The sequence below is a fragment of the Excalfactoria chinensis genome, chromosome 1, assembly GCF_039878825.1.
Source record: "Excalfactoria chinensis isolate bCotChi1 chromosome 1, bCotChi1.hap2, whole genome shotgun sequence".
Lineage (NCBI taxonomy): Eukaryota > Metazoa > Chordata > Aves > Galliformes > Phasianidae > Excalfactoria > Excalfactoria chinensis.
Window position 1 is genome coordinate 28,875,396 of NC_092825.1, and position 21,602 is coordinate 28,896,997.

The following is a 21,602-nucleotide window of genomic DNA, read 5'->3' on the forward strand; positions in this document are numbered from 1 at the left end:
CGTACAGCCAAAGTTTGAGTCTGCCGCTCTGTTGTGATTTCCTTCATAAAACAAGACCAAGAGCCAGCAGTGGAAATCAGCACCTCTTGGTTAGGTAACAGGGCAATTGAGCTCCCAACACCTTTTTAGGATCTCTATTCAGGATCTCTATCCAGACAGCCTCCAACAGGTGAGGAGAGAAATGCTTATCCTGGACCCGAGGTTGCTCCAGTGTGCAGCAAGGTCCCTGCTCCAGCACCACAGTCTGAGATGTGTTAGCAAAGGCAGTGCTGAGGCTCAGCTTTTCCTCCCTTTCCCTCTTGTGTTCTACATAACGTTAGCTTTAAGAGGTTGCTAAGGCAGAGAGGTGCCCAACAAGCACAAGTATCTGTGTTATTTAGAGCCTCTACAGAGTTTGGTTTCTATTGAAGTTCAGAATTTGAGGCACCTAAACCCTGCCAAGCCCTAGGATCCCAACAAACATCCCTCACAATACTTTACAGGCGTGAAACATATATACTTTCCAATATCACGCATAGGAAGTATCTCAGATATCCGACAATACGGTTCAAGGTCACCCACTGGGCCGTACCTTTGAAGTCAAAGTAGTACATTCCTGCTTTTAATTGTAAGATGCCACCAGTCTCTGTTAGGTCTCTCCAAAATACCAAGCCAGACGCATTCTGCTCCCTACACCTCCACAGCATGCCTGTCATGAGGTACTTAAAAACACCTGCAGGGGATCTTGCATAGAATTGGTGTTTTCTTCGTTCTTTTACAACTTGTGTTTATACACTGAAGAAAACAAGTACATACAACTTGATCTTTCATATGAAAATATTGCCACTGTAAATCTCACTTATTTTCTATGTTCAACATTTACCAACATTCCATAGGATAGACCAAAGGGAAACTACTTTAAATAGCTTAAAGCGAGAGTAATCAAGGTTGTAAGTGTTACGGGTTAAGTCCACTTTAACTAACTGCATCAGAGTGTTTTATACTTAACTCAAAATTCACAGGTGCATTTTTAAGGTTCTGAAGAAAGCTTGGTAAGCATTTTTATGTAAAGAATACTTTTATGTGTTGAAACTTTCTTCTAGCTTTGGAGTAGGTATACCAGGAGGAGGTGTTAGAGATGATGGAAGCCTGGAAGAGGTGTTTTAGCAGGGTGTGGTGAAACCAGATCTTGCTCTATTTGAAAGACTTATCACATTGTAACTGTGAAACCAAGTCAGCATGAGCCTTGCTCCACCCTTGCCTCAGTGAGGTCACAACCTGCCCAGCACATCAGCTGGAAGGTCTGACAGCCGTTCCCGTTCAATGTTTATAACATCAGCAGCTGAATGAATTTCACTGGGAGGACTTTGAATCCCATCTCCTCTCTCCATAAATCTGTTTTGCTTTTAGCAGTGGCTCTTGATTGACTTGTGGGAAATATATATATACATATATATATATATATATATATATATGAGCAGCTGTAAAAACTGCTCTCCATGAAAAGGGAGATGGAAAAAAAACCTAAAAATTTCCCATGCCACAAACCAATTTTCTCTGCAATGGGAAGCGGGCGTACCTCCAATCGGTGCTTTGATGACATTTTGGACATATCTGTATGCCTTTCAATCTAGGTAGACACCAGCAAATAGCATTTCCTAAGACTCTGGCCCACTAACGCTTACTAGCCTTTCAGGTAGGAGCTACTCAAGCAGGGCAGGACTATGATTTCCACAGGAGAATTAGAAAGTAAATTCATCTTCATGCGTGGATGTGAATTTGTCCATCTGTCCCTAAAGATTTCAGGCAGAGCATGAGTGAGTTGTAGGATTTCTATTGCAGAATGGAAATAAATTCTTCACAGTACTGAAGGACATATAACACAAGGTATACTACATGCCTCCAAGAGTTCTGCTAGGGTAGGGATGTAGACAGCTTATAGGAACAAGGGTTTACAAACAGAGGATGAAATGACTTCTGAATTCTTCTGTAGCGCCTTTTTTTCCTGTAAACAGAGCCCAGAAAATCACAAAGAAAAAAGGCAAAGAAAGACATATCATGCGAGACCGGGACAGCAGAGCTGAGCACACTGAAGGCACACCATGCACACAGTGGGCTACAAAACTCATCTAATTACACACACAGTTTATGATACAAGCTTTGCCATTGCAATCTCAAGTTCCTTAGCTGCAACTGTATCTAAACTTTACCTCCCAAATAATACCATCTAACAAAGGGAGTAGTGGATGATCCTCCAGAGGTTAAACATTAAGTAACAACTGGATGTTTTTCTGGAAGATACACGATGCAGCTCAAAAACTTTTGAAGCTCAAAGGCAGGAATAATTCGATACATGATGAGGAAAGCCAGATGAAAGTATCATAACCATCTCTTTTGGCTATCTGACACAGATGAAGTTGTCCTTAGAAAGCCAAAATGTTCTCCAAAAGGTTTTGCCTGTAGGATAAAATACTTTCCATTTTTATTCTCAACAGATGCAACCATAAATGTAATGTATGATTAAAGTAAACAAACAAACAACAATTAAAAGCTGCCCCTTCTACTCCCATTTTGAGCTCCAAAGCCTTTCAAATGAAGTAAAGTTGATTGTTACCTTCCAAAGTGATTTCCTTCAACTGGATGACGCAAGCAACTCATTTTAAGTTGAGTAACTTTAATACTACTATTTCAAGCTACACAGAATGCTGTCCTGCCTTTGATACAGATGTACGCTGACATGTGTTAATGGGTACCAGTTTAATGAGGAATAAGTCAAGAATCAGACAACTGTAGCATGCCTTCTCCTTCAGTACTTCTCTAAGAGAGGCTGCAGTGGTAGACTTTCCAATTTTAGCTCTCTTGCCTAGTCCATTTGGGAAATAATTCTGCATATAGCCATCATAGTTTTGAAATACAGCACAGATTATGAGAGATTGCACTAATAATCTGACAAAGTCCGCTGAAATTGAGTTGAGAATGGTTGTGGTTTCACCCACAGGAAAAAAAATAAAGGAGCCGGTGAACTGTATTTCCCAGTATGCATCCAAATCAATGTGGTTTAAACACAGTCCATTTTATTGGCTGTTTGTCTTTTTATTGCATACTGTCCTATGGTTATCAGCTGATGTGTGACTGTGCTATTTACAACTAGCTGGATACTGATACAGGTGAGGACAGATGGCAGAAACATACTAAAAGTGCTTACATATGTCTAATACACACCTACTGTGTCATATAATCAATCTCAAAAAGAACCCAAAGCAACTTATTATCTTGAGGGAAACAGGGCTATTCTCATCTCATGCATAAAATAAATGGCTTGGTCTAAATGCAGTGAGAGATAGAAGTGGTTTTCTATCAGTGTGTTTTAATGAAAATCTATACTCAGTGAAGATGTTTAACTCAGAGCAAAACTTCAGCTTCATGCTCTTCACTTTGTTTTACTTACCATCAATTTCTATTTCACATTTAAGGTCATTAAAAGACTGGAAAAAAAGACATGAAAAGACTGAGTATTGAAAAATATTTCTTAAATCATTAGTCGTCATTTTAATGGTGTTAGACTTTAGCAAATTCAGGAGGCGTAACTAGTTAGCTTTACAGTGTCCAAATATTGTTAGTCTTAGAAGACCCCTCATTTGAAGCCTGCACTCTCCACTCAATTTACAAACTGCCCCTACATTCTTAGTCTGATGATGTAACTGCTTTATTTGCAGCGTCACGGTCAGGATACAAATACAGTGGGCTCTGTGATGAGTTTGCTCTTGGAGGTGGTTGTGTACTAGTCAGTCTTTCAGCATTTCCTGGAGACTTCTCCGTCCACCTTGTATTTGTCTGCTCCTGAGACACTTCCCACACAGAGGGACATGGGGAGGCAAAATTCATGGCAGACTGTGAGAGGTAGTTTTCCTGAAGACCTTCTTGGAGGCACCTGTTGGAAAGCACTTCTTTCTCTTTGGAGTTTCGCCACTTCATCCTTCGATTCTGAAACCAAATTTTCACCTGTTTGCAAGTTAATGAGAGTTTATTAGCATTTTTTTTTTCTTTAAATAACATTGTCTTTACATGCTTTTTTTTCTTTTCTTTTTCTTTTTTTTTTTTAATTTTCCATCCCCTTAGTTCCACGTTCCCTCTTTATTTAATGTTACAGTAGATCCAGTTAAGCTGACCAATTGGCACTAGCTGAGCATTTTTCAATTCCTGTTTGCTATGACTGAGCTAAATACTCTCTTTGACTTTCCCTTCCTCAAGCAAGTGATTATTTGGTGTAAACTGGAAAGATGAAGACCAATGCTAGGGATTTTGCAGTCTGCTTCAGTATAATCTTTCTAGACAGATAAGAATTCTCAGTGTAAACTAGCATTGCCATTAACCAAATTAGGTGATAATCCTAGTAATGGGAAATACTCTTTTTACATGAGGCTATAAGTGCTAAGACTCTGCAAGCAGAGCTTGGTCATCATAAAGCTTCAAAATGACACAGAAGTTACAATTTAAAGATATTTTATCTGTCTAAATAGAGTTTTCCAGGGGTTACTTGGAAGCGTGTGCTTCTGAAATAAAATTCATTTTTCAGAAACTTTTATTTACAAAGCTTGAGTGCTCAAAGACATTCATGAAATGCTGGGAAAAGCTTAGGGAAATACATGTTTAGGATCTGTTAGATTAAGAGAAGAAGTGAGCATCTGTGGAAGGGAACCCAATCAGATTATTCACATTATATTCTTTTTTCTCTTAAATATCTGCATGAAGTTCTAGCATTCAGATACTTGATACAAAGGCAAAGGGAATGCACCTGCGGAGGACTGAGGGTCACTGCCTTAGCAGGCAGAAACGACTACTCCAGTACAATCAGTCAGATAACTGAAGAACTAGCCTTTATAGTTCGTGGTTATATGGTACTCTTATGAGAAAAAAGTAATTAGACATGGGTATCATCCAGTCTATCAATATAAAAAAAATACTTTCTAGTTGTGGTACCTGTTATCTATGTCTCACTACATTATTTCCCAGGGCTCTCTTGAATGTCAAGAACGTAGATGAACATCTCTGTAAAAACAGCTGTGATATTAGGAACCTGACTATATGCTAGGATTTTTTAGGAAGCTCACTGGTGAGTGCAATTGCATATTTTCATTGAAACAAAATAGTTTATCCAGCAGAGATGACAGCTCTGTTCATACTGTTTATTTTATTGTTTATAGCTGGCTTGAGATGGAGTCAGAGTCATTCAGGTTGCAAGCTATCACAACATCTCATCTTCCACGCAAAATGAAGCCAACTGCAAAGTTAGATTTAACTGATTAGGGCCTTGTCAAGTTCAGAAAATCTCCAAGAAAAAAAAATGATGAAGGCTCCCATCACCATTCCCAGGTTTTTCTGCACACCAGACAGCTCCTGCCATACATATCTTAAGCACATTTACTCCTGCCAAATGCAAAGAAATTTGAGCATACTGTCAACTCTCTCTTTCAGCCACACTCCAAAAATTGGTGTCTACTCAAACACTTTCAAAATCCCCTGGATGGGCTCTGATACCAACCCCTGAGGAACACCACTTGTGACCAGTTGCTAGCTGGATTTAACTCCATTCACCACCAATCTCTGAGTCTGGTCATCAGGCCAGTTTTTTACCCAGCAAAGAGCGTATTTATCCAGGCCAAGGGCTGCCAGCTTCTCCAGAGTACTGTGACAGACAGCATCAAAGGCTTTGCTGAAGCCAGGTAGACCACATCAACAATCCTTCTCTCATCCACCAGGGAGACCACTCAAGGAGATGAGGCTGGTCAGGCAGGAGCTGCCTTTCATGAACACACGCTGCCTGGGCTTGATCCCTCAGTTGTTCTGCACCTACCATGTGATTGCACTCAAGATGATCTGTTCAACTATGTTCCCTGGTACTGAGGTCAGGCTGAAGAAGCTCAGGGCTCACTCTATGCTGTACAATTTTTGTCCATCAAGGTCATTTTAAAGATTTTTCTTCAAAAGGATGGAAAGCTACAGATTTTCTGCCATTCCTTACCTGAGACTCCTTTAGGCCCAGGTTAATGGCCAGTTTCTTCCTGTCTGTCTTACTGATATACTTCTGCTTCTGAAACATTTTCTCCAAAGCCTTCCTCTGGTCTTCGGAAAAGACAGCTCTTCTTAATATACCTCTCCGGGCTTTGGAGTTAGGTTCCTGGGTCAGAAGAGGCAGGACACTTTCCTCTCCTAGCAGAAATAAATGAGAGTTTCACATAATAACTAACATATATTAGAGAAATACTAAGTGCTGTTCATTATAATGCTAGCAGACCACTGTCCCACTTTTGATTTGTTGGTGTTAGAAGTGTGTCGTAATGCTTCAGTCATGTTCATTAAGGGCTAAACCCTCACTTGGATCTGGAGGTGTTGTCAGTGGCAAAGAGTCTCTCCTTGACATGGTAAAGAGTAAATCAGATGAGTTCATAGAGGAACATTAACACTGGACCCATACTACTGTAAAATTTAAATACAGTCAGGGAGAAACTACTCTGCTTTCTTTTGCACGTTACTATTGAGCAAACCACAGTAAGATTTCCTAGGAGTTTATTTTCTTGTGTGAGATGCAGAACCAGATAAAAAGTGGACTGTAACACTGATTCAGTGAATCTAAATAGGCTTCCTTTAGTTTTGTTTACTAATGAAAGGCTTTCAGAGTGAACTATGTCTCAGAAAATCCATGTCCATTTGCTTCCTTATTCTGGAAACCACAGCAATTTCTTTATTACAGGATTTGGGGAGTACTTGAACTTATTCCTTTCACTCTAGTTTCTACTCCTTTGACATCCCATAGCAAGTCCTCAGTAAGGTACATTTCAATGAATTCAATCATACCCACTTGTTCTACACCTAGAGGGGAGCCTATCACAGAATACAGCCTTAAATGTGTATGACAGAACTGAAGTGGAAAAGTGGAAGTACTCACATTGTCTCTTCATTGGGCTCACAAAGAGCACACAATAAAGAAATCCAGATAAATGTTTTGCCTTCCTCATGCCCAGTAAAGCCCAAAGACCTAGTGCCTTCCTGTGCTCCCTCTTCCATAGACATGGTGTAATGGGAGTGGTCCTAGTGAAGCCTGGTATGCCTCCAGCAGTCCCAGGTTTCCCCACATGCTCACTTAGGGAGCAATACCTGAGATTAGTTGAATAGGGCTTGTCACCAAGCATCAGAGGTAAAACTGAATGGGACACTTACAAAGAGCAGTCCTTTGATTCACGCCATGCCATATGGTCGGACACCTATGACCTTTCTGTGAGAGGGCAGCCACAAAGGTGGCTTTGGTTTGTGTCACTTGCAATTTGGACTTTAAAGGTGTGAGCTGTCCTGTTGATGACACCTTCCCACATGCACATTTCAAGACTGATGTCCCAGTTTAGAGTTACAGCAGCTGTAAAGGTGTGCTGCTGTTCAATTTCTGCCAAGGATTTAATCATTCCCATATCAAAGCCAATGGCAAAACTCTTATCTAAACCAGATTTTTGAAAACACTGTACATGTCTTTCATGAAAAGGTCTATTCTAGTCAACTGTGAAAGTAGTGAGGAGGAATTAAATGCATTCGTTAAATAAATACAGTGCTCTTGAAAACACTAATCAGATCTAGATGCGGCTTTCACAAACTGTTCCTTGTGGCTACACCACATTTCAAGTTCTGTATACACAGAAGTACACAGAAGTACAAGTATATTTAAACACCAGTAGAGGGAAAAAAAAAACACACATACAGAGGGTGATGTAGAACTGTGTACATACAACAATGAAAAATTAAAGTGTGTATATGTACGTCTTGCAAAGTTGACTTGTGGTACTTCCATGGCACATGTTCTACTTGTTTGATATTATATACATTACCCATATACACTGCATTGAAGTGAGACCAGTACAGAATGAATATTAATAGCTGAGTAAGTACACAGTAATCTTTCCCTAAAGATCACTGTCAAGCGCTACTGTTTAGGAACATCTGCTTTTAGAAGCTTCTACTAGACATGTCTTTCACAATCTTTTCCACATCTTAAGAAACCTTCTTTATATTTGTCCCTTATAACAGTATCTGGCAAAAAGTAATTATTTTGATTTAAAATGTTACAGTATAGAGAAGTCTAAATTTATATGGATGTTTTTCAGTTTTCAAAATGATATCTGAAACCAGATATAAAAAATCATAACCTACTGGTTACTGTCCTGATATTTATCACACAGTGACTCTCCATCCAAATGAAAACAAAGTATCTGCAGAACAAAAGTCAAAATATCACAGCAGAGGTTTCTGTAAAGGGCAACTGGGTTCATATTTCTCTGAGGAGCACACAGTTCCCTCAAGCCCCCCCCCCCACCTTGATCTGATCCTGCTCACAAAGCTGGTTGCAAATACCAGCCCTTCTTCCTTACTTGTTTGGGTAATTTAGGTTCCTTTTTCCAGAGAGCCTCCAAGTCATTTCTGATGAATCATCGTCAGTTCTCAAGTGTGCTGGAAGGTACAGTATGACAGCGGAAGAGCTGATACCTTCTCTCATAGAATGAGATACTAGCGAGCTTCACAGGACTAGCCCTTGACACCCAGGATGAATTCCACAATGGAGCTGTCAACTCAGGACACAGGATGCCAGATTACGTGACCCCTTAAAATTTGTCTTGCCTGGATGGTTGTTCACAGTCAATCAGCAAAGAAACAACCTCCTGCCTGCCTCCTGAGGTGCCAATTAATCCCTTTACAGGCAGCATGCAGGGTACAGCTTAATGCTTGCATTAGAGTAATGTAGTAGTGAAGCATCTACAAACTCTAAGGCACAATACGTGACTGATTCTAAAAGCCTAACTGAACAAAATTTACTCATAAACAGAACAATCACAAGCAGCAGTAAGCAACCATTCGGTCACCCATTACTGAGTCAAAAAATCTGAGACTCGTTTTTGAGATAACAAATACTCACCCCCAGTTGAGTAGCCTAAATTTCTTTTAAGAACAACCCATATTTCAAGATGTATTCTGACTCTGCACTCAAAAACTACATTTCAGTTGGTGGGGTAAAGGACTTTTCAGTAAGCCAAGAAGCGCAGTCATTCATTCACTACAACTCTATCAAAATGTAGTAAGTTAGCTTGAAGTCTGTCATGAACGTACATCAAAAGACTTCATGTTCTACTGACATAAATGTGACTCTATTACCAACCTTTCCCTATGTTACCAGTTTAATTTCTGTGGTTTTTTTTTTTGTTTGTTTGTTTGTTTGTTTTAAGACTTTTGTTTGTATCCTGGTATATAGTGATAAATGTCCCCCCTAATCTGTGCAACAATCTTCATTTGCCTTGATGACAGAGACCACCTTGAAGGAGCAAGTAAAAGCTTTAGTCATGGTTTCCATTTTTTCATTTGAACTCAATACATTCTAGTTAAATGGACAATTAATAGGTCACTTCCAAAATAGTAGTGTATCAGTCCTGGTTAATAAACAATCCCCACAGTTGATAATAGGCCTATGTATTCAGCAAGTCCCTGTATACACTCAGCTCATCCACTAAATCCCTTTTCAGGTAGACAGGGTTATATGGGAAGATGAGCTAGAATGAGTCTATAAAAGTCAGTTTCATTCACTGCTTTATTTTTCAGTCAAGTGCTTTAAATGGTGTCCCGAAAATCTCTTGGAATGTGAGACAGGAGAAAAGACTTGCACATAGAGTATTGCTTTATGGACATACAAAAGGGCAACTGACCCCTGCCCAGGCCTTTTCAATGTGAAATGGTTCCTAAAGTTCATCTGCACAGTGAAAAATTGTGGTGAGGTCGCGTGTGGATGAGTAAAGTGAAAGTGGTGATTGGTCATGGTGCTGTCAGCCATTGTGGGAGAGCCAGGGCCATGTAAAATGCTCTGTGGGAAAGTGTCAGCCCCCTAAAGAGGTGCTCAGAAACTTGCAGCTCATTAAACTGCCAGCATTTGCTGCCTCACTTGTCAAGAATCATTCAACTTAGCAACTGCTCTTCTGAAACATTCATAAAACACATGCACGTAGTCAGGAAGGGTCTGAATGCAACTGTGATAAAAAAGTATATGCTACAGCATGCATGAACTCCAGTTTCCATTTGGATTTGACAAAGGATTTGTGCTTTTCCTTCTTGCCTCCTGAAAGACCAGCAGATGAGTCTTCTGTATGTTTCTGAGCCACAAACATGTAAAATCAAGAATATATGTTCTTATAACATGATATCCAAACTTCGCTGTCAAGGTTAAATTCAGATTTGAAATGAAATGCATTCCAACTTTTAATCCTGGGTGCAAAGGGTATGCGGGCAAAAATTCTCAACATATGTCTTCACATTTTTACATTATAATTAAAAAAAAAAAGAAAACCAAATTAAACGCATGCATTTGACTGCTCCAAAAAGAATGACTATTTTATTTAAATAATGCTAGAGCTTCCTGAATCATAATGTATCCTTAACAGATGTTAAAATGCAGCATCCATTTTAAGATCTTTCAGCTCTTTTCTTATTTGCAAACATTTATTGACAGATATTAAAGAGTTACTGATTTTTAATAGGATCTTTTCTAGCAAACTGAAAAGAAGGAGATTTCCTAGGTTAGCTCTGTCTGGGTGTCTCAATGTCATTAGAAATCTCTCACAATTGCCCAGTGTACTTAAGTTTGATAAATCTTTGGAAACCTTCTGAATAGGATTGCTGTGATTTTACTAAGGAATTAGCTGCTGCCATTGCATCACCAATTAGCTTTCCAGAACACATTAAATCCTGCTGCTTTGGTTTACAGAATAACTCAAGCATTACTGATGAAGCATAAAAACTTACTTGGAAAAGCAGTGGGGGATGCAGGGTGCTGACAGGACCCACCGCAGCATGCTGAGTAGAATGGCGGGGCTCGGAGAAAAAAGTGTTTGGAAAGAGCTGCAAAGAAAGCATAGATCTAATTGATTACCCATTGAGCATGGGTGATATTCATAACAACAGTCGTCCAAAAAGTCAGTGTGTAAAGTCCTGCCCCACAAGTTCTTTTTCCTTTTTTTTTTTCAAGGTGGTGATATTTTTTAAGGCAAACAGTGATAAACTGAGTAATCGGCAAGGTTAGTTTATATCTATTGCTTAAATATAACGTGCAAAACTCTCACAATATATCTCTTATAAGAACAAAACTCTACGGATGTGAAATTTACTTTTCTAATTGCTGTAATGCTAAATATTAGAATTGAACATGTTGTTTCAATAATGCAGTCAAAATAATTAGTATAATGCATCTCATAAAGTTACATGAAATAACTCTAGAAGGCGTAATATCCCAGGGGAAAAAAAAAAAAAAAAGGAAGAAGAAAAAGAAGATGGATTCCCAAGGTGAATCCCCAACTCTCCTGCGTATACTGTATTTAAACCAATAACGACTTTGATAACTAAGGAAACTTAAAGAATAAAATGCAAGAGACAACCCAGGCGAGAACTACAGCACCTGATTCTGCCTTCCTAATATTGAGCTCAATCTTTCTGGAGAGTGTTCTAAATCTAAATAAGCCACCTGCTGAAGGCAGCTCTGCTTAATACAATAAAAACTGCAAAACTATAAATTTGGTAATGCTTCTATAGAATTTTTCAAAACAACGAACCACAAAACCCTTATGTTTAAAAAGTAACTCCATATCCAGATAAAAAATTAAGAAATGAGGAGCAAGGAAGGAAGAAAAATGAATGTATTTAAGCAGCATTCTTTACTGTTGAAGGTTTTTCAACCAAATTTAAAAGGAAAGATCACTGAGAATTAGGTTCTTGACTACATCTGCTATCTTCCAATGCAAAGGAAGATTGTTGTAGAAGCCCAGTTCCAAACATTTTGAGAATACTTACCTCTTTTCATCTGAATTCATACAAGCTTAGGTGAAAATGTCTTTATAATGATTCAGTGTTTTATTACTGCAGCTTTTCATCAACGCTGCTGCTTCTAATGAAATAAAACTATATTCCATGATGAACTAATTACCTATAGTTGAGGTGCGTGCTTGCAAACAGAGTAATGGTTTATGCCAGGTGCTAGCAGTCTAAAGTTTCTCTTTCATATGAGACCATCAAATATGGAACTGTGTCCCATAGAGCTTTAAAGAGTCTTTAAAGAACATGCAACCATATTTTACCTGTCTGTGTATCTAAGGGGCTTCAGTGCAGCTGAAGAGGTACATAAGGTGAACTGTAACTGAAGAAGCAAGAAGATGGGGAAGGAAAAGACCTACCAGATAATCTCAGCCTTGCTTCTGAACATGAGAGTTTGCTCTTAGGAATACTTTCTATCTGCTGCTAACGTTTTATCTGTGATAGTTTTGAAACTCCCACATGTATCAAATATTCCTTAATTGCTATACTGTCTTATTCATTAATCAAAGCCCAAGCCTTTCTTATTCATGTCATATGATTTTTGTCATGTCAGCCTGTCCTTGATTTTCCCTTTTATGGGCCCTTAATTCTCTCCAGTTCCTTGCTCTTTTTTGATAATGTGGTACTAATCACAATATAGATGAGTACCAGGAGACAGCTGGATAAACAAAGATTAAATGATTTACTGCTTCAGAAAGATACCTGCAAATAAAAATAGAGAAATATGAGAAGGTATGTGTTCTCCATTCAGTAAATTTCTCAACAAATGAGCTACAAGCATAAGGGCAGGAGATGGATCACTATCAAAACTTAAGATGTGCAACTTGCTTAACACAACCTCAAACTAGCCACACACTTCTACTATGTTGTGGCAATGATTTAATGCACAGCAAGCAGCAAAGAGCTCCAAGCAGAGATCTGCTCAAGACAATGGAAATCATTCTTTTGTCTTACTTGGCCATTTTACTTCATCTCCTCAGCCAAGTCCTGGCTTTTTGTTTGTTTGTTTGTTTTTCTGCGTGTATTTTTTGTTTTTTGCTTTTTTGACAGCATGGCACATATTCCTCCAAGGGAATGTTTGACTAAGTAGTAAGATGAAAATGAAATCTTCATACAGCACTGAACCAAGTGGTTCCTGAGACTGTTTCTCAAGGTTGATTCATTCTAGATCCTGTGGAATAGCCAGTGACATTCTATCTCCTAAATCTGTAGCCAATACACGTCTAATTTATAAACTTCTTTAATGTGCTTCAACTACACTGATCCGTGAGTAAATTACAAGTTAGGTCTATCTAACCACATTTCCAGGTCATGTCTTCTGAAGCAGCTGCGCTCAGAGCAAAGTGGAAGAGTTACAGAGTTACATCAGTAAAGAATGTAGCACAGTACAAGGATACTCAACTTTACTTCAGGAGCTCTATGTGGAGAAAAACATTAATGCATCACCTTAATACATATGGAAAGCACTGCCTTTGTTTTCATTTTGTGGTCACATGTATCATGGCCACTTTACCAATACTTGTGGGCCAAGCAACTTGAAGCAAACATTATTTGGCTGAAAATTGCTGAAACATCAGAATATTAATTCTGTATTTATTGGCCAGATTGAAGCATACAGGAACAAAACAGTAGCTTTTGCTTCAAGCCATGCCAATTAAATGTGAGCCATGGGCTAAATCCTAACAATACATAGGCAAGATGCCCAATTCCTTTTCTGTTTAGCATTCCCATTTCATTTAAGCAGACCCTGTGTATGCCCAAGCATTTCACAAAAATGAGGCTTTACAGGTTTCACTTCACAGATGCAAAAAAACTAATAATGAAACATCGGAGTATGGTATACATGCCTTCTGGCACCCAAAAGTGTACATGTTTTAAAAGAAAACTTATTGGGACATAAATATAAAGGGATGAAACACCTAAAATGAAATCAGCCATTTTTTAATTTTAACTCAAGATAAATTATTTTGACACTGTTTCTGTATGCAAAAATTTTAGTAATAAGGCTCATTTACCTTCCGCTTCGTGAATTCAGAGCATTTTACCAACAGACAATAAAATGACAGGACACATGCAGATGGAACAGGCAGAGATTCACTCAAACACTGACACTTCAACATATACTTCCCTCTTTGAAAATATCCTAAATTCAAAAACCTTCCTGTGCCATTTTGAGAGTAAGGTTCCTAAGTCCAATACAACTGGAATTAATATGCAATTTTAAAATGCCTTATTATTAAAGACACTGTTTGCTTTTCCTAATTTGAGCATTACGAAAAGACTTCAGAAATGGTACAGGCCACTAGCCAGAAGGCAAAGGGGAAGGGGCAAAAGACAAACTGCTATGAAGAAAAGCAAACCTAAGGTACAATTCTGGTATTACCTGCACAGGCATCCCTCACTACAGGTTTTTTCCTCACATTTAGCTAGTAAAAACACATTATAATCTTGTGACAAGGGTAGCACCATCTCAGAAGGGTGATTCACAGAGCAGCACAGAGCCAGCAACAAGCAGCGTTGAAAACAAAAATGAAGTCAGAGCTCAAACTGTGTGAACCCAGCCCTGTCACTCTCCAACTTCTACTAAGCTATCTCCAATTACTGCTAAGCCATCATGAACTGCTTTCCCTGGTGGATCTAGCCCTGGTAGGAAAATTTAATATGTAAGCATTAAAATGAATCCATTTCACCTGAGAAACCTGGAGAGTTTCTGCCTATTAAGTGGGTAAAAGTAAACTGCAGTTTCCTACATACATTTATTCCTGGCAATGACTAAAGTAGGCTCTACAGAGCTGCAAGAAAGCTGTATGCCCTGAGAAGCCACATGCAGCCAGTACAGCAGTGACTGGGCAGGTCAGAGGTCCAGCTGAGCCACACAGCACCACCTGCTCCATAACACAAGCCACGGGTCTCAGAAACGGGCCATGGCTCTGTTGTCGCGGTCACTGCATTCAGTTTGGTGCTACAGCAGAGGTTGTGCAGCCTCAAGCCTTCGGGGGCAACTGGCCATGAGAAGAAAGCAGCAGCTTCTGCCATTTCCCACTAACGGAGGTCAGCACCACGTAGGTGCGTCAAAATGTACTGCAAGAACTTGTGATACAGCACACCTCAAAGCTTCCTATCCCTGCTTATTTGCTTTGCATTCTCTACTGTAAAACCAGGCAGCATGAAATGCTGCTGAGAGGAAGCTGAGACAAATGGACAGACCTGAGTGACATACATAGATCAGTTTTAAAACCCCAGCAAACATTCACTGAAATGTTTTCATGGTTCCAAAAATATATCTGGGAATTCTGCATGAAAAGCCAGTAGGCTTGCATTTTTATAATGGGTCTCAATGGGGCTTTCAAAAATCAGCAGAGTAGTCACTCCAGAAAAGCTATGTCACCAAACAGGGCTTGAAATGCGCTAACAGCATGATTGTCAGTTCTTTACACCTACAGCAGTGTAGCAGATGACAGAGTCACACTGAGGATTAGCTCAGATCACATGAATGCCCACCAGTTTTCAGAGGTTTCATTTGCCTGCTTTATTATTACGGCATGCTTTGCTGTATTTTATGATTGGTTTGTTTTCTCTGCCTAAGGAAGAAGCCTGCAGATCTCACTACTAGGACAAGGAAAGGCAGTGTCCACAGCCCACACCAAAACCTACACGGAACTCTCAGCGTCAGCAATAAAGGCTCCTTCTACCTTCTCTATGCTTTGTACATGCCTTTGATGTTGAGAAAATGTGAATCTGGTGGAAGGCTTCATCTCATGCTTTGCTCAGCTCCTGCCAGACACTCAAAGGCTTGCACAGCCCTGGCACTGTTTGCTTACCAGTTCTCTTTTCTCAGTTAAACATTTTTAAGGGCATTATTGTCATTTCTCTGTCTAAAAATTTGGCATGCTAAGCTTCTTGCCTAGGCCTCCTGCACAATCAATGAGAAGAGAAAAGCTGTTCTATGCAAAGACTCAGCACCTTAAAATAGATGTCTAAGAAGATAAGTTGTGTCATTCTGTGGAGGTGTCTCTCTGTATCAACTTTGGACTAGACACCGATATGGACAACTAGATTAGACAAGACCCCTTGATTTTTAAGCAGTTGAAATAAGATGGCATTCTTATCTTGTCAAAATAATACCATCCTCTACAGACTGGAAAAAATGATAAACTTCAGCCATAAAGAATTATTATTTCTGATCATCAACACATTTTGGAAATGATCTCCTCAAACAAGGTGAAATCAGGCTCACATGCTGCAAAAGGGCAGTTCACTCATTTTCATCACTGCAGTCCCAACTCAAAATCTTACCACTGTCTAAAATGCATCATTTACTCCAGCAGTGTGCACTGAAGAGCTGCAATTCCTACCTGAGCCTCCTCCTGCTTTACACACTTGAACTTTTCATTCTGAAAAGACTTCATATCCATCTGTGTTATAGGTTATGACTGACCACAAAGATAGAAATATTAGAGTACAAATTGGTTTGCGAAACCGAATTAAGCAAGAATGATGTTCTGTGAAATACTTTCAGTGGCAAATGGAAGCAGAGGACTTGCCTTCCCAAATCACGGGGAAGACAGAAATGTAAAAAATGACAGCACAACGAAGCTTGATGAAATTCTCTACTTCTGTGGAGAACCTGTCTGATGAGATTAATCCTTATGACTTCATTTGTTTTCTAAAAACCCGATGAATATGGTATGAAATTTCAGAAGACCTCAATCTGAAGTATAAAGGGCATTTGAAACGGATTTGCAATCTGCAAGCATGATTAATTCCACAGTTTTCTTTTGCCAAATAATTGCCTTTCTGCAGACCCTTACTGCTGCTTTTCTCAGTGCTACCCTGAGATACACAAGCAGTGCTCAAATCTCATTAAGGACCAGACTGGAGCCTTGTCCTTTCTCAATGCCACCAGAGGCCCCACCATAGCTGTCACTGTGCCCAGACGGCCCAGCTGTGCTGGGCGGGAATAAGGCTGGCAACCTTACACAAAGGGAAGAGGCAGCTTTAAGAGCCACAGTGCAGCCACTCTTTTAAGGCACGCTGGGCACCTTAAACCAATTCTATCAAATGGATCAAGAAGTTTTTTGGAAGCAGGAAAAGATGCTATGATTTAAATTATCTCCCAGTTGTCATAAAGAAACAGGAGATTTTACTAAAAGCAGGAAATAAAGCAAAATTATTATTATAGGACAGACTTATTGTCATCACATCGAGGAGAAAAAACTGAGACTGGCCCAAAGAATCAGTCTGCAGATGATGACTAGGTTTAACTTCCCTGCACTGTTACCAGTTTCCTGTATTACCTTAGGCAAGTTACTTCCTTTGCCCCAGCTGCTCCTCTAAGCAGTAGAGGTCTCTCCTATCTCAGTGGCATATTGCCATGATAAATGCATTCAGATATAAAGTACTCAGATATTGGAGAAACAGAAGCCACGTCCATATCGTAGAACAGATGTTTATTAGTGCAAGTGCATTTTATGTTTATGATTTACTTATTCAAATCACTTTCTTTCACATTACATGTGATGTACTGTATTCTTTTCTACTGTTTTCTGATGCTTTAGATAAACATCCCATAAATTTAATTTTTCAGAAAGTTTAATGATGGAAGTATCTCACTATCATGCTTATTTGTTTCACTGTGCTTTTCAGTTTCTTTTCTCCATTAATCTATCAAAACACCAAGATTAAAGTAGAAAACCATATTCTTGCCGTGTATGTACTAGTGAGCATATTAAGGTTGCAAAGCACTTACTGGCATTTTGCTTCCAGGGCACATTACTTGAGAAAATAAGAGATTTTGTGGAAAATAATTGCAGGTAGCAGAGAGCAGCACACTTCCCACTGAGGTCACTCCGAGCTGGTGCCAACCAGTACTTGTAGAAATCAAGTCACAAGGAAAGAAGTGGAGAGCACCTCTTTAAAGTCCATGGTACAGCCATCTGCATCTCATCACACTCCAGACAATTTCCCTATGCCAGAAAATGCTGAGAGAAACCCTCAAGTCTTCCATTTTATCCAGAAGGTGATGACAGCACTGGACCACAAGGAGAAGGTCCAAATCAGAGATTAGCTAGCAAAAAACTGCAGACTTTCTTCCTTCTCAGAGTCCACTATATTGCTCAGAATTTCTACTTTAGGCTTCCCTCACCCCTTCATGGTTGAAGTATAAGCTGCACAGTTGTGATACATTTCACTGGGAAAAGCTGGTTTACAACAGTGTAATTTTTAAATGTTTCTACCTAGGAAGAGCACTTTTCTGGTGCCCAGTGTTACCTGTGGTTACAGCACATGCAAAGTTCTCACAAAGCTCAAAGTAGGATTTAATTTCTATTTTATTAAGGCAAAAGGTCCTAAACAAGAAGAACCAGGCCCACAGGAAGAACCTCTCCCACTGACACTGGGAGAAATCCAGTCCTGTTAGGCAGAAACGGTGCTTCATGTGCGCTGAAGCTGGTGGGCCCAGTTCAACATTCTATCACCAACACTGGCTTGAGAGTAAGGCATGAAGCAGAGTGCAGGAACCCAGAGTAGCTATAAGCCAAAAGTCACAGAAAGCAAGTTGATCATCTGCCATTACCATTTCCTCCCTAAACGCTGTGAAACATGCTGGTTCACGTGGTTGCACTCTTAAGTCAAAATAAGCTAAATTTTAAAACCCTATGTTTTGATTTCATTTCATTTAGATGATGCATCTTACAGTGTAATACTTCATGAGTACTTGTTAGGGGAACTCAAAATACATAAGCAGGTAAATACTTGAATGGTAAAACTAGATCAGTTTGAATGTGTAAGTAATATGAAAGTAAAATTGCTAATTAAAACTGCTGCTGAAGAGTTACAAAGGGAAAGGCCGCCACAAGTAGATGACACAGATCAACAGTCCCACCCCAGCCAGACTCCATGGCATACATGGATGAGAGCTTTCCAGTTTACAGAAAGAATACAGGATTCTTGGCACTTTTACAGGAGGCTAAATAGATCCCAAAACAAGAGTGCTTTGCTGATGCCGTTCCTCAACAGGTGCTATAGGTAAATATTGCTTTTGGATGTGTAAAACGTTTCAGCGTGTCGAGTTGGGTCTCTGCTGTGATTTGCTATGCCTTGCTTCCTGAAAACTTTTGGTGGCCGCACGAGAATGTGGGACTACAAAAGCAATACAGATTATTGATCCCAATAATTTTGATACTTTTCAGGGTGTTTTTGTTTTTTTCCCTTCACTTTAAACACCTTGAATTGTGCAAATCTAGTTTGCTAAAGCACTTTCAATCCCCATGTAATGTGTAAATACTACTAGCTCAGAAAGATTGCTTTTTTCAAGCTATTTGCTTTATTCTGTTCTGTAGTCTTTAATAAGAACTCAGACTAAACTAGATTTGGAAGTCCAACATGAAATGCATTTACCCCTCCAAACAGGTATTTAGTACACATAAAAATCTCTACATTAAAAAACCCCATTGCCTGCCGTAGGGAACTTGCTTTAGCAGGACTCAATGATGTCTAAAGTTCCCTTCCAACTCCTACAGTTCTGTGATTTACCTAAAACTCCTTAGTTAATACACCCTCCGTAAACCCTGAATATCCATACTCTGACAAAAGAGCCTTTTCCCCTACCAGAATACAAGCAAGGAACTACAGCCTGACCATGCGAGCCTTACTCAGAATTACCACTGACCTGTGTGTGAACAGTTCCTGTAGAGTACGCCAATGCTAGAGAGAAGAGACTCCTTAGAAACTACAAAATCTGGCTCAGTAGAGCTGGTCTGATTTAAGCTGCATTTACAAGAATTCAGAATCCTAAGATTGCTCATCACTCTAAAAGATGTCAGTCTGACCAGCATCTACTACCCTTGCTAGAACCTATAAATTCCTGTTGTACGTCTACATTAGCAGACTTTCTTAATGAGTGCATAATGCATGAGGAAATCTAGTATTTCTCACTGCTTATATGTAAGGGTTTGGTGCCTTACCCCGAAGTTCTCTATGCAACCAGTTGTGGGCTAGGAAGAAATGTAGGGTCATTACTAGAAAGGCTCGACCGTGCAGCACTTCACAGGTACCCAAGTAGGTCAAAGAAAGAAAACTAACTCTGGAAGGAAGCAATTGAAACATTCAACATTAAGTAACGTGTGAGACTTAGAAAAAGGCTACTAATAGCTGTGAGTGCCGGAGGATCCGCTGTCCTGCTCCTATGTGGGCTTTGTGCATAGAAAAGAAGCATTGGCTCTGCAACTTAAAAAACAAATAAATAAAAAATAGAAATGAAGAAAAGAATGCGCAGCTAATTGCAGAAAGATGGTGTTTGTCCTCTATCCTGCCTAGGGAAACATCAACATGTGTTTAAATAACGGAAACATTTAAGACACGCTGACATCACCAAGGTCTGGAAATGCTGAAGGCACGAAAAATGTTTTGGATTTTGCAGAACACTTCGTAGGATTTAATTAAAATAAAAGTATACTTGGAAAGAAAATAGCTGTTAACAGTTCCGGTTCTACAGGGAGCCACTCGTTTCACACCTGAAAGCCTCAGCTCAATATATTGTCAAGCTTCTGTCTGTCTTATTTTAAGCGCATGTAAGACTGAATGATCACATAGCAAAATTCGGAACACCCCACGGAATGCTGAAATAAATTGATAAATTAGAACATAAAGGGAAAATACAACATCCATGGCTGAATTTTAGGGACTTTGTAATCCAGCCTCAACCAACTTAACGACTGACAGAAACGCTCGTTCCTAAATACGCTTTATAGTAGTTCTGTTCAGGCAAAACACACTTGGCACATTAGGAAATAAACTTCGCTCCGTAAAATCGTTTCAGCCCGTCCTTCCCCGGCGCTGAGGGCGGCAGTGCCGTTCGGCTTCCCCCGGCACCGAGCCCCCAGCCCCGAGCGCGGGGCTCTCGGACCGCTTCAGGCCGTGCTGCGATGAGGAGCGCTTCGAGCCATCCCCGCGACCAGCAGCCGCACTCCGCCGCGCTCACTCCATCCACAGGTGCGCGGATCCGCGAAGTTCAGAGCCGCGGATGGAGAGAGCCTCAAGCGGCCCGGCCGCCCCGCCCGCTCCCTGTCCCCGCTCCCTGTTCCCGTTCCCCGCGGCCGGAGCTCACCTGTGGCCGCCGGCGGGAAGACGCCGCATCTATCCGCAGCCGGAGCCCGTGCTGGCAGGCGGCCGCCGTCCGCCGCCGAGGGGTTAAGCACTTGGAAAGCCCATCTGGTCGGATAGGGACCCCCCGAGGGGCTGATTTGTTCCGCCGCGGGGCACAGCTTGAGGGGGACGGGGCTGGCGGGGAGGGGACGGAGCTGGGCAGGGCTCTGCGGCGCGCCGGCCCGCAGCAAGTTCTCGATGAGGAAACTTTTGCCCAGGCTGCCGAAGCCCGGCGCCGCCGGCAGGTTGAGGAGCGCCGAGGAGCCCACCAGGTCCCAGTACAGCGCGCTGGGCAGCATAGCGAGGGCCGCCCGCCCCGGCCCGGCCCGCCCCGGCCCGGCCGCGGCCCCTCACTGGGCTGGGACGGGGCGCCGGGCTGTGGGGCCGGGAGGGCTGCGGGGAGCGGAGCGCTCGGGGGAGGCACGCCGCGCCTCTCCGCCGGGCTGGAAGGTGTGTCCAAGCGCATTCATTATGTCAGCCGGGCCGGGGAGTGATGGACGCGGCCAACAATGCCGCCTGGCCCGGCAGCCCCTCGGGAAGGGGGGTAGGGCGGGGAGCGGGGCGGCCGCGTCCTCGCGCGGGGGTGGCTG

General features: G+C 41.0%; 1 protein-coding gene across 1 annotated transcript; it reads right to left on the reverse strand.

Moving 5' to 3' along the window:
* Window positions 1–3,504: 3,504 nt before the first annotated feature.
* DBX2 (developing brain homeobox 2) lies at window positions 3,505–21,544 on the reverse strand. The gene is made up of 4 exons (XM_072341882.1): window positions 20,975–21,544; window positions 10,807–10,902; window positions 6,002–6,189; window positions 3,505–3,981 (listed from the first exon to the last, which is right to left on the reverse strand). The coding sequence occupies exons 1-4, from the start codon at window positions 21,309–21,311 to the stop codon at window positions 3,664–3,666; spliced, it is 939 nt and encodes a 312-aa protein (XP_072197983.1). The 5' UTR covers window positions 21,312–21,544; the 3' UTR covers window positions 3,505–3,663.
* Window positions 21,545–21,602: the final 58 nt, after the last annotated feature.

Bases quoted from the DNA above. Each gene is read 5' to 3' on its own strand.
- DBX2 (XM_072341882.1), bottom strand. From the start codon at position 21,311: ATGCTGCCCAGCGCGCTGTACTGGGACCTGGTGGGCTCCTCGGCGCTC. The intron at 6,190-10,806 runs GTAAGTTTTTAT...TATTTCTGCTAG, and splicing joins ATCCCCCACTGCTTTTCCAA to GAGAGGAAAGTGTCCTGCCT. The intron at 3,982-6,001 runs GTAAGGAATGGC...ACTTGCAAACAG, and splicing joins TGGGCCTAAAGGAGTCTCAG to GTGAAAATTTGGTTTCAGAA.